This window comes from Sander vitreus, chromosome 11, assembly GCF_031162955.1.
Source record: "Sander vitreus isolate 19-12246 chromosome 11, sanVit1, whole genome shotgun sequence".
Taxonomy (NCBI): Eukaryota; Metazoa; Chordata; class Actinopteri; order Perciformes; family Percidae; genus Sander; species Sander vitreus.
The window spans coordinates 2,167,555-2,180,596 of NC_135865.1; the positions used below are offsets into that span (position 1 = coordinate 2,167,555).

Genomic DNA, 13,042 nt, shown 5'->3' on the forward strand with positions numbered 1-13,042 from the left:
GCTACCAAAAAAACAAGGAACTTCCCAGACTGTCAGGTTTTGGGGAAGTGTCGTCTTATTGTTCAACAGACAGATACACTGACTGCTATGGTGACAAACAATCGGGGACTTTGTGAAATGACTCTGTTACGATGCCTTTCAGTGTCCTGTTCATTCTAGTCGTCGTCCAAGGTAATTAGTTATCCTTAACAGTTGGAGTTTGGTTTTTAGCTAACCTAAGGTTACCTCTCGGTGCTAGTTGTGAGGCAATATCCTGTATGTGGGTGTCTGTGGGAAATGAAAATCTTAATTTCTCCCAAGCTAACGCTCGCTAAAAACCATAGACTGTAAATAAAACTAGCTAAACACCCACACTTAACGTTAGGCTGCTAACGTTACCATTAGTCTTAAACAAAGCCGTTCTTTATTATTATGGAAACAACTGTTTAGATAGCAGGCAGACTCAATTACAAATGCAATTTGATTTATAAAGGGACTTGTGAATCCATTAAACAACACTTAATTTCATTAAAAGTTGAACTCTTTAAGTAAAACTAGAATGTATATATGCCTTTTGAACATCAACAACGTCATGCTTGACTGGTCACCAACTGTGATGTAACGTTAAGGTTAGCTTGATTGTTAACAAGAAAAAGAGTAGAGAGGTCGGATTGACCCAAATATAGATTTTTTCTTGTATTCCCCAAAGACTATATTTATAGTAAAAACCAGAGCACGTTTTTCTCCCATCCCGGAATGCTGTGTGAACTAGACAGACCTTCCTCCGCAGCTCTGTGAAGGAAGGTCTGGAAATGCATGATTACATACGCCTAACTCCTGGCTAATCCAATGGACAGGGAGCGTCCATTGTAGTATCCATGGAGCGTGGATGGAGCTGAGGCGGCTGAATGAAGCCTACAGTCAATGCTCACCTTTTTTTGACGGAAGCCACCTGCACGCCCTTAATTATGCATAACTTTAAGCCTCACTATAATTAAATATAAAGTTGTCATGAAGGGTGAACCTAAGTTCACCTATAGAGACAAACCGTTTTGTACTATTTAGTAAACCTGTTAAATTGGGCATTCTAACATGGGGCTCTGTGGGGATTGAGTCCCTTTTGGAGCCAGCCTCAAGTGACCACTCGATGACCTGCAGTTTTTTCTTTCGGATTGTTTTAATTTTCCTGCACTGGAGGTTGCTGCTTGGTATTCAAGCATAAAGTGTCAAAAAAATCAATCATATTCTCATTCGCTCCTCTGTCCATGTCCATTCCCATCTCTCCCAGCACTGTCCGCGTCGCCACCGGCTCCACAGAACATCCATGTTGATAACTGGCTGCTGACATGGACTCCTGCCGCAGAGGAGGGAGCTACCACCTACACTGTTCAGTACAGCAGGTGAGCTGTGATGCTATGGTGCCTGTTGCAGTGTGGGATTCTACAACCTGCATGAGAAGAAATACTTCCTTTTTCAGTGCTTGTGAACATACATTTGGGTATCTGGAGTGCCTACCAACCTACAAAGCTACTTTTTTTGTGTGCTGCCTGGTAGGCCTGCACGATTCGGGGGGAAAATATGAATCACGATTTTTTTAGCTTAGAATTGATATCACGATTCCCTGCCATCATTTTTTTTTTCACACTAAGTGTAATGTTTATTGCACACATGAACAAAACAAAACAAATTGGCAGTACCAAACATAGATTTATTTTGCGCACCTATAGCACATTGCACATCACCACAAGCCTGTAAACACAGAGGCTTCAGTGAATAAAGAAAATACAGAACATACTGGCCATTTAAGTACAGTAGGCTACCAAAAATAGTGACATCGCATCGAGTGGTGAATCGAGATCACGATTTTATAACGATTTATCGTGCAGGCCTGCTGCCTGGATCAGAAACCATGGGAACAAGCCATTCACATTCGAGCCGAATCCTTCCTATGTCCCATGCAGGCTCATTAGAATACACCGCCCCCCCCATCTGAGTATCTCCACCCATGACTTAAGAACTACCTTTGCAAAGGTGCGCCGTATTTTCCTCGCAAGTCAATCAAGAGTAGGCTGGGCTTTTTTTGGGAGGGGGCCTAAGAGACACAGCGTTAAAACTGAGCATTTTCGACAGAAGGTGAATACAGGTATATTCAGACAGACAGTATGAGGGGGGGAAAAAAATAAAAAATTCAAACATTAAATCATGTAAACATGTTCTTGTAGACCCCCAAAATACAATTCCGAAGCTGAAAATAAGCATGATATGTCTCCTTATGTTTTGTCTGGACATATGCCAGGCAATTATTGCATTATCTTTCCCTTCTGTAGCATTTTCATTTTTGCTTAGATTAATTATTAATAAATGGGTGACGCAGCTCACAGACAGTATTTCCACACTGAATTGACATTTTAATGCAAAAATTGTTATTAACATCATGACTGATTGTAAGTCTCCTGTTCCTTGTCCTCAGCTTTAACAGCCGCAAGTGGACAAATGTGCCATCCTGCGTCCGTATATCTTCAAATTCCTGTAATGTAACGTCCACCAAAGCTGAGGACGAGCACGGCTGCGTCAGGCTGCGTGTGCGGGCAGAGAGGCGTGGGCTGACCTCGCGATCAGTCGAAGCCTGTAGCAGACATGGTGAGAAACAACCAGCTACCATGGCAATAGGGCTGTGTGCAGCCTTTCATAGTTTGTGCATACCTTTAATGTCAAGGATGTGCCTTTCTCTCATGTAGTGTGATTCAAGGTGTTAACCAACCTAACCATGGTGTCAACCACAAGGTGTATGAACCACATCCATACGTACTCTTCTCTGTCTCTCTGTCTCTCTCTCTCTCTCTCTCTCTCTCTCTCTCTCTCTCTCTCTCTCTCTTTCTTAATGTTAAACAGTTATATGTACATATTTGTTTCTGTATTTATTGTTTGTTTATTTCATATTCATGTTTAATATATGTATATATGCACTAACAACCAAGGCAAATTCTGTGAAAGTGTGAAAAGAAATCCCTTTCTGATTCGGTGAAGTGTCAAAAGCTAACAAACCCATAGCAAAGCTTTATAACCTAAGTAAAATCATTGAGTATGTTTACATGCACAATAATATTCCACTATTGCGCTGTAAAGGCCAATATTCCAAATTTGATACGGGTCATGTAAACGGCATATTCCGTTTGGATATTCTTTTTCCACATAGCATTTTCTGATTAAGACGTGGGATATGCAATCAGGGCTTTTACAGCAGTTTGTGACAGTTTACGGCCTCTTGCCTGTTTACGGCTTACGGTCAGCTCTGTGCATTGCTATGGTTGTTGTATATAAACCAACCAGCCAACAGTTTGCAGGGTTGCGGTAAAGATAGATAGATGGGCCAAAAGAAAAGCCCACATCTCTGGTCCGGAGGAGAAACACAGCTACTTTTAAACATTACGAAGGTCTTGGCTATCAACAGGTTTTTGGAAATGCAGAAAAACATCACAACGCCGACCTTTTCAAGAAGCTGGTTGAAGGAATGAAAGAGGAAGGCTGTGTTCTCACGGTCCAACAAGTCCACCACCGGTGGAACACTTCCAAAAATCCTGTTTTGCGCGGCTGCATGTAAACGGGAATATTTGTGAATTATTCACTTTCATTAGCCATGTAAACAGCTTAGTCAAAATATTGCCTTTTTCGGAAAAAGGGCGAAAACAAGAATATTATGCGTATGTAAACGATTTGTAAGTTGAGGTATATGAGGTTTATCTTAGGTCTGAAAAGTTGTTTTTGTTGGTCATACTGTATGAGATCTCACAGATGGCTTAGCCCCCCCGTCCTGATTTTGTCAACACTCAGTATATGTGTTGTGCTCTTCCAGGTGACTCCTGTACTCCTGACTTCAGTCTGATGCCAGGGCCCGTCTCCCTGACGGTTTATCTGAGTAGGAACCACAGTTTGGCCCAAGAATATGGAGGCCATGCAAAATACAGGGTTTACTATGGCAAGGAAGGAGAGCCCCTGCTGGTGAGAAACCTTCCCCTCTTCTCATTTCTCATTGTACATCCTCGCCTCCTCTCCTCGCGTCCTAGTCCCTCCCACCTGAGATGTTCGCCCTAGTTCACAAATTTTTGTGATACTAAATATGGCTGTTGTTGTCTAAATATTTTATGTTAGGAAAGGAAAATATAAATACGTTCTGCTTGATAGGGCTGCAGCTATCGATTATTTTAGTAATCGAGTATTCTAGAAATACTTTTGTTTTATGGAAGAGCAATAATATACAATAGTTTGGTTTAATTTTTGGAAAAAGCAACATTTGTATTGCCTTCATTGCTTACAATATCATCGCTCCAAAAACTAAACATATTAAGTGCATTTAAGTGCCATATTGCATAGTTTTTAAAGAAAATATTTTATAAACAACCTCAAACTAAGGCATACATAAACATGACCTTAAGTTGTGCTGTAACTTAACTTTCAGAACTACAAGTTTCATCCTGAGACTGATCTGCATATAGGCCTATATGTAAATATTAGTTATACTCAACCTATTTTCATTTATATATTTGATTATAATGCTACACAGCTCTGTTACACTAATGCTAGTAGATCGTTGATCAGCTGTTTCTCCGTGAAGAGAAAGAGAGTGGTGCGCAACAATCAGCTGTTTTTCCGAAGGGATAGTCAACAAGTCGGCTCTTTAGATCAAATCGTGGTCACCGCTACGTATTTTCTTGTTTGTTTTTGGTAGTTGTTGTGTTTGGTGTAGTTTCATCGTCCATACCACTCTGTGATTTACTTTTGTCGGGTCCGCTTCGTGGAATGGATGATGAAGTTAGACTCAGTGTTTTCTGTTGAGATGCTGAAGCATTGACGTCGTGCTATTATTGTGGTAAGCTAGTTCCATTTTGCAGTAGACACACTGTACAGAGTTCTCCTTTTAATCACGTTTGAACTGATTCCAAACTTTGGACACTTTCTGTTGTTTTCTCCAGCCTGTCTCTTCTCTTAGCCCCCTATGTGTCGCCAGCAGCGTCAGCCCGGTGTGCGACAGTAATAATCCTCCGTGCGGAAACACCGTGAGCGATACAACAATACAATACAATTATTTAAACGAAGCGTCGAGGCAAATCATTTTGCATCGAGGTTTTTTAGTAATCGAATTATTCTAGTTACTCGAGGAATCGTTTCAGCCCTACTGCTTGACATTCATAAAACTCCCAGGTGATTAATCGAAAAAACAACAACAAAAGATTCAGGCAGAGAGAGCAGAAATAATGAGTGGTTTGCAGGGCTAATATTAGAATAAGCAATATACAGGCTCAATAACAGTTCTTATTTACGGTCAGTTAGAGTCAGTAATACCCCGGTAAAACATTTAGTTAACCTAGTCCAACTCCAGCAAAGGATATGGTGTTATTTTATAGTTTTTACTGTGACTTATACACAGTGTTGTGTACATGCGAACAGACAGGAAGCTAGATGCTGCTGTCATCTGCTGGCATCAAAACGGGAAGGAAATGGTAAAGTAGTAAGGCCCGCCTCTTGATGCTTGCTGCTTCAGCATGACGTGGCGCACAAACTTGTAATCAGACAACATAGAAATGAGTTGAATAGATCGGCTCCATAGTGAGGATACACGATTCAGCCGCTGAGTTAGTCAATATCGGCCCGATATCCAATATCAATATGTGATTAGTGCGTCCTCGCTCATAGCTCCTCCTGCAAGCGTTCTCTCCTGGCTCCTTGAGATGCATTTTTAGGGAGGACAGAGGAGATAAGTTGAGGACGCACATAATAGAGAAATGAGAAGAGCCACTTGTTAGTTTAACACAAGTACACATGATGTTGCTTCCTGTTGAATGTGTACCGAAAGTGATCCAACACTATGTTCACACTAAGTTAGTTCGTTTTGGAAATGTGTTACTCACCAGCATTGTCAGGTCATGTTTGTAACCGTCTCCTAGCACACTAAACAACTTCCTTTCATTTGGTCGGCAAACGACAAACCCGTTGATCGCAGGCAACATGTGAGCAGCTCTGCCGGTTAAACCTCTGTTCAGTCCCCTCCTGCTCTGAATGGATGAATGTTTTTTTTTTTCCAGTTAGCCTAATAGCTGGTTTGATTTGCATTGAGAAATGATTTTATGGAAAGTACCCCATGCCAATCTCTAGGTATGGTGAAGGGGATGTGATGATGTGGGGGGGGGGGGGGGGGGCTATTTTAATTCCAAAGGCCAAGGGAACTTCATCAGGATGCATAGTATCCTGGATCCATGAAATAACTGGCTTTTCAAAATAAAAGTCTGCCTGCCTCTATGGGAATTTAACATAGGGGTGTACTGACTTATGCCCCCTGTATTTTTAAAAGTTTTGTTTTAGCAACCAGTATCAGGAAAAAAAATCCAAAACGAAACCCAACCTTTAGCTCAACTTATCCCTAAAGTATTTATCTGGACACACCCGTTGCAGGTTGTTACAAGTTGTTTAGCACCAAGTACATTTCTTGGCTAGCTGCCTGCATGACATGGTTTCAAGGCTGTGTGGAACAAGAACTGCCTGTTAGAGTTTCAGGATGCTTCCAGCTAATGGCCAATATTGGATGAAAATATGTCCTCGCAATCATCCCTAAATGTTACCAGTTAGAACAGAACCCAGATGTAGTGTAGTGGCTTCGAATGACGACCAATGACGAATTTACTGTGAACATTTTACTGTTCAATATGTTGCACTTTTACAGACAAGAAAGTGAACACACTTACGCATAACGGACATGTTTTGCATCTAGCGTTTCACGTTCATCTCATCACACAAGCTAGCGGGAGTACACAACATTCAACTTCCGTGTAAGCTACTTCAAAATAAAAGCACTTCCTGTGACGCTTCGTAGTAGTACCGAATTACTGTTAAACAAATAAGGTTGTGTACTTTTTTTTCACATACATTAGCTGTAAATCAAGTACTGTAAGTAACGTAAATAGGGAGTTTTAACCTCACTATAATTCAACATTTCCTTTTGGACTGTTTGAAACTAAACAACACAAATAGTTTATTCAAGTGCTTTAAAGAAACATTTCACAACACCAGTATTTGATAAGTAATCGTAACTTTAGACTTTATTTTATATTAATGTTTAATATTTGTTTGTTTGTAAAATGTATGCCCCTTTCACCAAGGCAAATTCCACATAAGTGGACTTATTGTGACAATGAAACCTTTTCTGATTCTAATATACATATGTTAATGTTCTCTAAACGCTTTCCCCTCTTCAACAGAAGTATAAAGATGCTGTGGCCTCCGTGACCATCCCTGAGCTGCAGGAGGGACAGCGGTACTGTGCACAGGTGCAGTACCTTTACTTTGAAAGTAGCGTCGGACTGGCCACCTGTACCCAGTGTGAGCTCATCCCAGAATCAAGTAAGACCGTGGTTGTCGTTTCTGCTGCTAAGAATGTTGTAGAGACATTAAACAACCAAATTAGCTGTGCTGTTTTTTTTTGTTTTTTTTGCCTTGACACAGTCGACAATATAACAATATACAATCTTGCACTATAATGCAGGCAGTGTGTGGCGGTCCACTCTTCCTTGAAAGCACCAGGAAGGAAGAGATTGAAACAATCACTGGACATGTTGTTGGGACAATCATATCTGATTTTTTTTTCATGACAGTGTAAACAGCCCAAGTCACATGGCATCCGGTCTTTTCCAGTTCTGATACAGTCATTTTCATTTCGGCGCCCACGTTGTCCAATCTGTCCGTTCACGGCGGGCGCGTAGCATCCCAGTCGGCCCGCGTGCTGCAGCGATCGTTTCGGCGTCTCCTCTATTTCCCGCGCGAGACGTGAGCGTATGTGTCAAGCCAGGCAGGTACTCGCATACAGGAAGACCGCAGTGCAAAAATAAAACACATTTCAAAATAAAACAGTCAGCTTTATGGTGATCAATTCATCATTAGTTGCAGCCCTAAGCTGCTTATGTGTTCCTTGTGATGGAATACTAATTAATGCAAGTTTATATTTTTTTTGATTTTCAGTCAGAAACAAATTGTGGAATATATCCACAGAAATAGTCTCTTTTGAGTATCTTACGCTCACTCTAGACTTGAAATGTGGCTCTGACAAGTTGGTAGCAGCTCGTATTAAGAGCAATAAAGAGAAAGGAAAAGAAGAAGAAACATCCAAAGAAACCATCCCTGCAGCTCCTCTTCTCCCCCATTGATCTGTCCGTTTGGTTTGTTGGTACACTTAGTTTCTGCACAACATAGCTAAAAGCATATTTACGGTTTATTGGACGATGCGAGGATTGTTTGGAGCGTTCCTTTTTTTTTTTTTAAACGGCAGCATTTTTAAAAGTCCAAATTTCGGAAAGTGTGTCTGATTGTTTGTGTGATCTATTTAAAATGTCTTAAAGCTCGTAAATCCTCGGACGTCGGCACACAATAAAAGGTGTGTGTGTGGCTGTGTGTGTGTGTTGTACATTTCCCAGAAAAAGACTCGAAACAAACAGTGATACTAGTTGTGGGGCTCATCATGGTCCCGGTCCTCCTGATTCCTGTGATGGCCTATTTCCTCATCTGTAAGAGTGAGAGAATCAAGCAGTGGCTGCGACCACCGTACGAGCTCCCAGAAGACGTGAGCACCAACACTGATAATCACATTCACCACACAACACTGGGTCACACTGTGTATACTGTACATTGTGTGTCAGACAGCGCTACACATGGTCAGAGGTAAGACCGCGAGGTCGCAGCGCGGGTAAATGGCATCGATGCTTCTGGAATTGGTCAGCGGCAACCAGGGCTGCACGATATGAGGAAAATATTAGGCATGGGGGGAAAAATCGATAACAACATAGTATCGCGTGTAGCATTTCCGTGGCAATACTGTATCGATACACAGACATATGTGTTTGTCAGTTTGTCCGATATATTATCAGCCCGAGCAGCATGTGAGGTCAAAGTTGAAATAATTTCAACTTTGAAGGCGGCGCTCGGCGGCAACTTGGAGCAGCGTGCCATTCCAAGGCTAGCGCTTCCTCCAAGTGGTCTCCACAGCCCCCCCCACAGGAAAACAATGGAGCAGGCAGCGCACAGCGCTTTCACTGCTGATCATGTGTAGACGGCTTAACACATAAGGTCAATGCAAACACAGGAAAAGACTCACCAGCCTACTGACAGCTTTGAGTAAATATGACCTTATTCACAGCAATTCACATGTAGTTATTAACAGTGTGCATATTGGCTACAGTGTCTTCAAGGTAACTGCTTTATTTAAATAAGGTTGACTTTGTTTCTTTTCTCCGGTAGTTCCTGGAACCATTTCCTGAGCGTCACCTTCCCATCTCCAGCAGCAGCCCCACTGAGGAGTGCTGCGATGTCATTTCTTCCATTTCCCCTCAGGAGTTAAGCAACTGAAAGCAGCATCTGCTTCTGCACTACTCCTCCTGTTTGTGGCCTTAGCCTTCAGCCCTGAACACTGAACCGTTGGGAGACGACCTGCAACCAGCTGTCCACACTCCCTCACATTTCTGTCTGGTCTCCGGATAAGAGACAGTTTGATTTCTAGTTCAAACCTAATTGCTGGGAAGAGGAAGTCTAATTTGATCTACATTTGGCTTTCACTCTAGGTGAGAAAAGGGAGCAATGAAAAGACTGAACCACTCTCTAGATCACTCAAGTGAAAAGGCTCCACATTGTTACCCCCACTATAGCCTCAAGTGGTCTAGGAAATTGTAAGTAACATAACCACTGAGGTCCAAAGTTAATATAGATTTTTAAAGGAAAGTTTGTGCCAAATTGAGCAAAAATACCTAGTTAAGTGACAGAACGTGCACTTTACCAGCCTTGTCCTGCTATGGAGAGCCACAGTTTTCATTAATCAGCTCATTAGAAACCGTTAAAGCCACACACCGACAGGATCGCACACAAACGGTGCGACCTCCTCTTACCTATACATTAGACCATTTTAGGGAAGATCTCCACAGTGCCTTCTTTGAGCCAAGAATACTGCATTCATAATGTTTTATGTGCTACTTTAGCTTATTTGAAAGTGTCACTCCCATTTCATTTTGTTGCCCTATAAGCATTGATGAACAGTATTATAACTCTCACAGCATTAACTAAGTTTGGTTTAATAAAACAACCCACAGTCTGAGACTGGCATATTTCTTGACACTTATGAATCAAGCCATTCAGCAAAAGGCAGAGATTCAGTGGAGGTGCTAATGTTAATTGTGTGTTCTGTGCTGTTATTGTTATTCGTTGAATATAGATTAGATATAGATTTTCTGGCTATCATGACGTTGCCCTTGTGGTTTTTCCTGACTTATGTCAACATTGCCAAGTGTGTTTGTTTACTTCTTTGAACCTGATGAAATCCTAAATGTTCTGCGAGGCGATGAGTTAAATCAAGTGTATCAGTTAGTTTGATGTTGCAAAGTTTTGTCCAGATCTCCTGCAGTTGGCCTTGGACTTTTTCTGTTCTAACACTGACTCACAATAATTGACTAAAGTAAAGACTGAAAGCTTTGTGATTTTTCTCCATAAACAAGGATGTGTCAATTCATTGTAGGCCAGCTGGCTGGGTCACTCAGTCATCTACTTGTGTCTTTTATAAACATTTAAATGTTCGGTTTACTTAAATCACAACAAAACATTTAACGTCTTTGAGTTCCCGTTCATGTGACCTCTCCAACAAGTCCTCCAAACTATACGACGATATGGGTTGTTTATTCCTCCCCTCTAATACGACCCACAGGAGCGTTTAGAAGAACTAATCCACCACCCCAACCTGCCTCCTTAGGTGGAATTTGGTGCTCTTATACTTTAATTTCATTTATTATACAGGAAAGTATAAAGTAACATTACGTTACAGTTTAAACAGGCCTGACTCAGTTTGTTGTCTTCCCTTCAACCTTGAAAAAAACAAACACTTTTTTTTGGACGCCTTTTTTCACAATTTGTTTTTGCTTTTTCCAACGTTTTAAATTTTAAAATGTTTCTTCTATACATTTTTCAGCGCTTATTTCCACGTCCCATATGTTCTGATATAAAACAAAAATTTAAAACTGGTCAATGTGACCCGAGGTTAACACAAGGGTTAAAAGCTGGTTTCCAGCAGGTTTCTGTTCTGCAGAAATATAGAACACAGTTACGGCACATGAAGACAGAAACACATGTACAGGACATTAGCATGGGCTAGACAGATAATAACTAAAACAACAGTACAGACAATCGATTAATGCTGTGAGCACCGAAAACAAGTCTATTCTCCTCCATTGTACTGTGATGCAGACCTTTCTGAGACAAATAACAGCAAAGCCCTGTAAGATAAGAGAAACCTTTAATAATCCCAGAAGGGAAATTTGGGTGTCATAGCAGCAACAGCAATGAGAATGAAACAGGACCTCTCCTGAGAGAGAGAGAACTTAACCAAGAAAATAAAAAATAATAAACACTGAGCAGCTGACCCCAGATATCTGCTCTGGCTCTCTGAACGAGAACAGTCTGTCAGTCTCAATCTATCAATAGATATAAATGAATACATTAATGAGTCCACGGGGGATTCAGAAACTAAAGGTCCAAAGTAAGTAAGAGACAATGCAGGTCTTAAAGGACTCCTGTGGGGGTCAAGGTTCTGGAGCCTGATGGCTACTACTGGCACAACGGACTGGGCAAGGCGCCATGTGGTGTGGCGAGGAAGGAGGAGTCTGTGGCATGAGCATGCTCTTCCTCTTCGCTAGCTTGAATAGAGGCGATAGGAGGGGATTCTCCAGGATAACGCCCAGCTTCCCGCATGGATAGATGCCACCATACTGTAGGCGAATCAGATACTTTGTTTTCTTTTTGTAATTTGACGAACTGTCCCTTTTAAATATATAATAACCAAAAATAATCTTTACCTTTGGGTACAAAATCACATCTACAATGTTAAAACACACACACACACACACACACACACACACACACACATTTTTTATTGCAGTGGATTACATAAAAATAAATGAATTCTTAATATGTTTGGAACTGATACTTCTACAATTCTTTAAGATCCGCCACCTCAGTGTTTCCAAACCTTGTCTTTGATGGAGCTACAATTGGATTGGCTACAACATTGATGCTAAGTGCCCTCTCTGTTGCATCAAATGAAGCGCTGTCTATTCACAGGTACACTGTGTAACCAATCAGGTGTTTTGAGCACACCTCTTCACAAAGGTTGTAGCAGCTGCAAGTAGGCAATTATTATTATTATACAGGCAAACAACATGTGCATACAGATGACACATCAATTTTAGATAGACTTGTTTTAACCAAGCGGAAACTTCCGGATCTGGAAAGTGAAGCCATTGCTGAAGTGCCTTAAAGCTGCATTCTATCTCATTTCCAGTAGGGGGCGACGCCACTGGCTCCAAAAAGAAATCAGTTTCTATAGAAGTCAATGGGAAAATGACCCTACTTCTCATTTGCTTTATTACCTCAGTAAACACTTTCCTAACAAGTTTATGGTCTCAATCGCTAAACGTCCTTGTTTACCCACCGGCAAAACTTCGCTGGATGACTCGTGTCAGTCGGTTGAAAGTTACAAGTTCCCCTTGTGAGCGTTAAGGCCCAGACACACAGAGCCGATGGCCAAACGCCAGCAGAAAAGACAGTTGGACTGATCAGTCTCCCCGAGTTGGTCAAAAAATGCCTCGGAACACACCAAAGAGACAAGACGTAATACGTCTCCATGACAGCAGGCGGCGCTAATCTGTATTGTCGCCCAAAAATGAAAACCGGCAGCTGATTGGACGAACGCGTCACGTGGGTCTGGTTTCTCCGGAAATTCAAAGACAGACTGTCATGGCGGCTTGTTCAGAATACGATCTCATGTTGGACTAAAATAGTTCACTGAAATGTGTTTCTGAAAACATTTGAAGAGAGAAATAGGCCGCGCAGTTGCTGAATCTGTCTTCATTTCAGATCAACAAAGGTCAGTTTAAAAGGTTTTCGTCAGAATTTGAGAGACTCTAGTCACGCTCATCCTGCTCCCCGTTTCCGGGTTAGCACTCCACCAATCAGATTAGTCATTTGAGTCCGACTGCCGGCAGTG

The 13,042-nt window shown here is 41.6% G+C and overlaps 1 protein-coding gene across 2 annotated transcripts; it reads left to right on the forward strand.

The window, feature by feature from the left end:
- ifngr2 (interferon gamma receptor 2) lies at positions 1-10,516 on the forward strand. 2 transcript variants are annotated; one of them, XM_078263024.1, is made up of 7 exons: positions 1-171; positions 1,268-1,379; positions 2,450-2,619; positions 3,833-3,978; positions 7,230-7,371; positions 8,439-8,584; positions 9,259-10,516. In XM_078263024.1, the coding sequence occupies exons 1-7, from the start codon at positions 132-134 to the stop codon at positions 9,364-9,366; spliced, it is 864 nt and encodes a 287-aa protein (XP_078119150.1). In that variant the 5' UTR covers positions 1-131; the 3' UTR covers positions 9,367-10,516. The 2 variants fall into 2 exon arrangements, with proteins under 2 accessions (XP_078119150.1, XP_078119152.1); XM_078263026.1 differs by lacking the exon at positions 8,439-8,584 and having other exon boundaries at positions 7,230-7,298.
- Positions 10,517-13,042: the final 2,526 nt, after the last annotated feature.

Coding starts and splice junctions, on each gene's coding strand:
- ifngr2 (XM_078263024.1), top strand. CDS start 132: ATGCCTTTCAGTGTCCTGTTCATTCTAGTCGTCGTCCAAG. Junction 172..1,267: donor CATTCTAGTCGTCGTCCAAG/GTAATTAGTTAT, acceptor CATCTCTCCCAG/CACTGTCCGCGTCGCCACCG. Junction 7,372..8,438: donor TGAGCTCATCCCAGAATCAA/GTAAGACCGTGG, acceptor TACATTTCCCAG/AAAAAGACTCGAAACAAACA.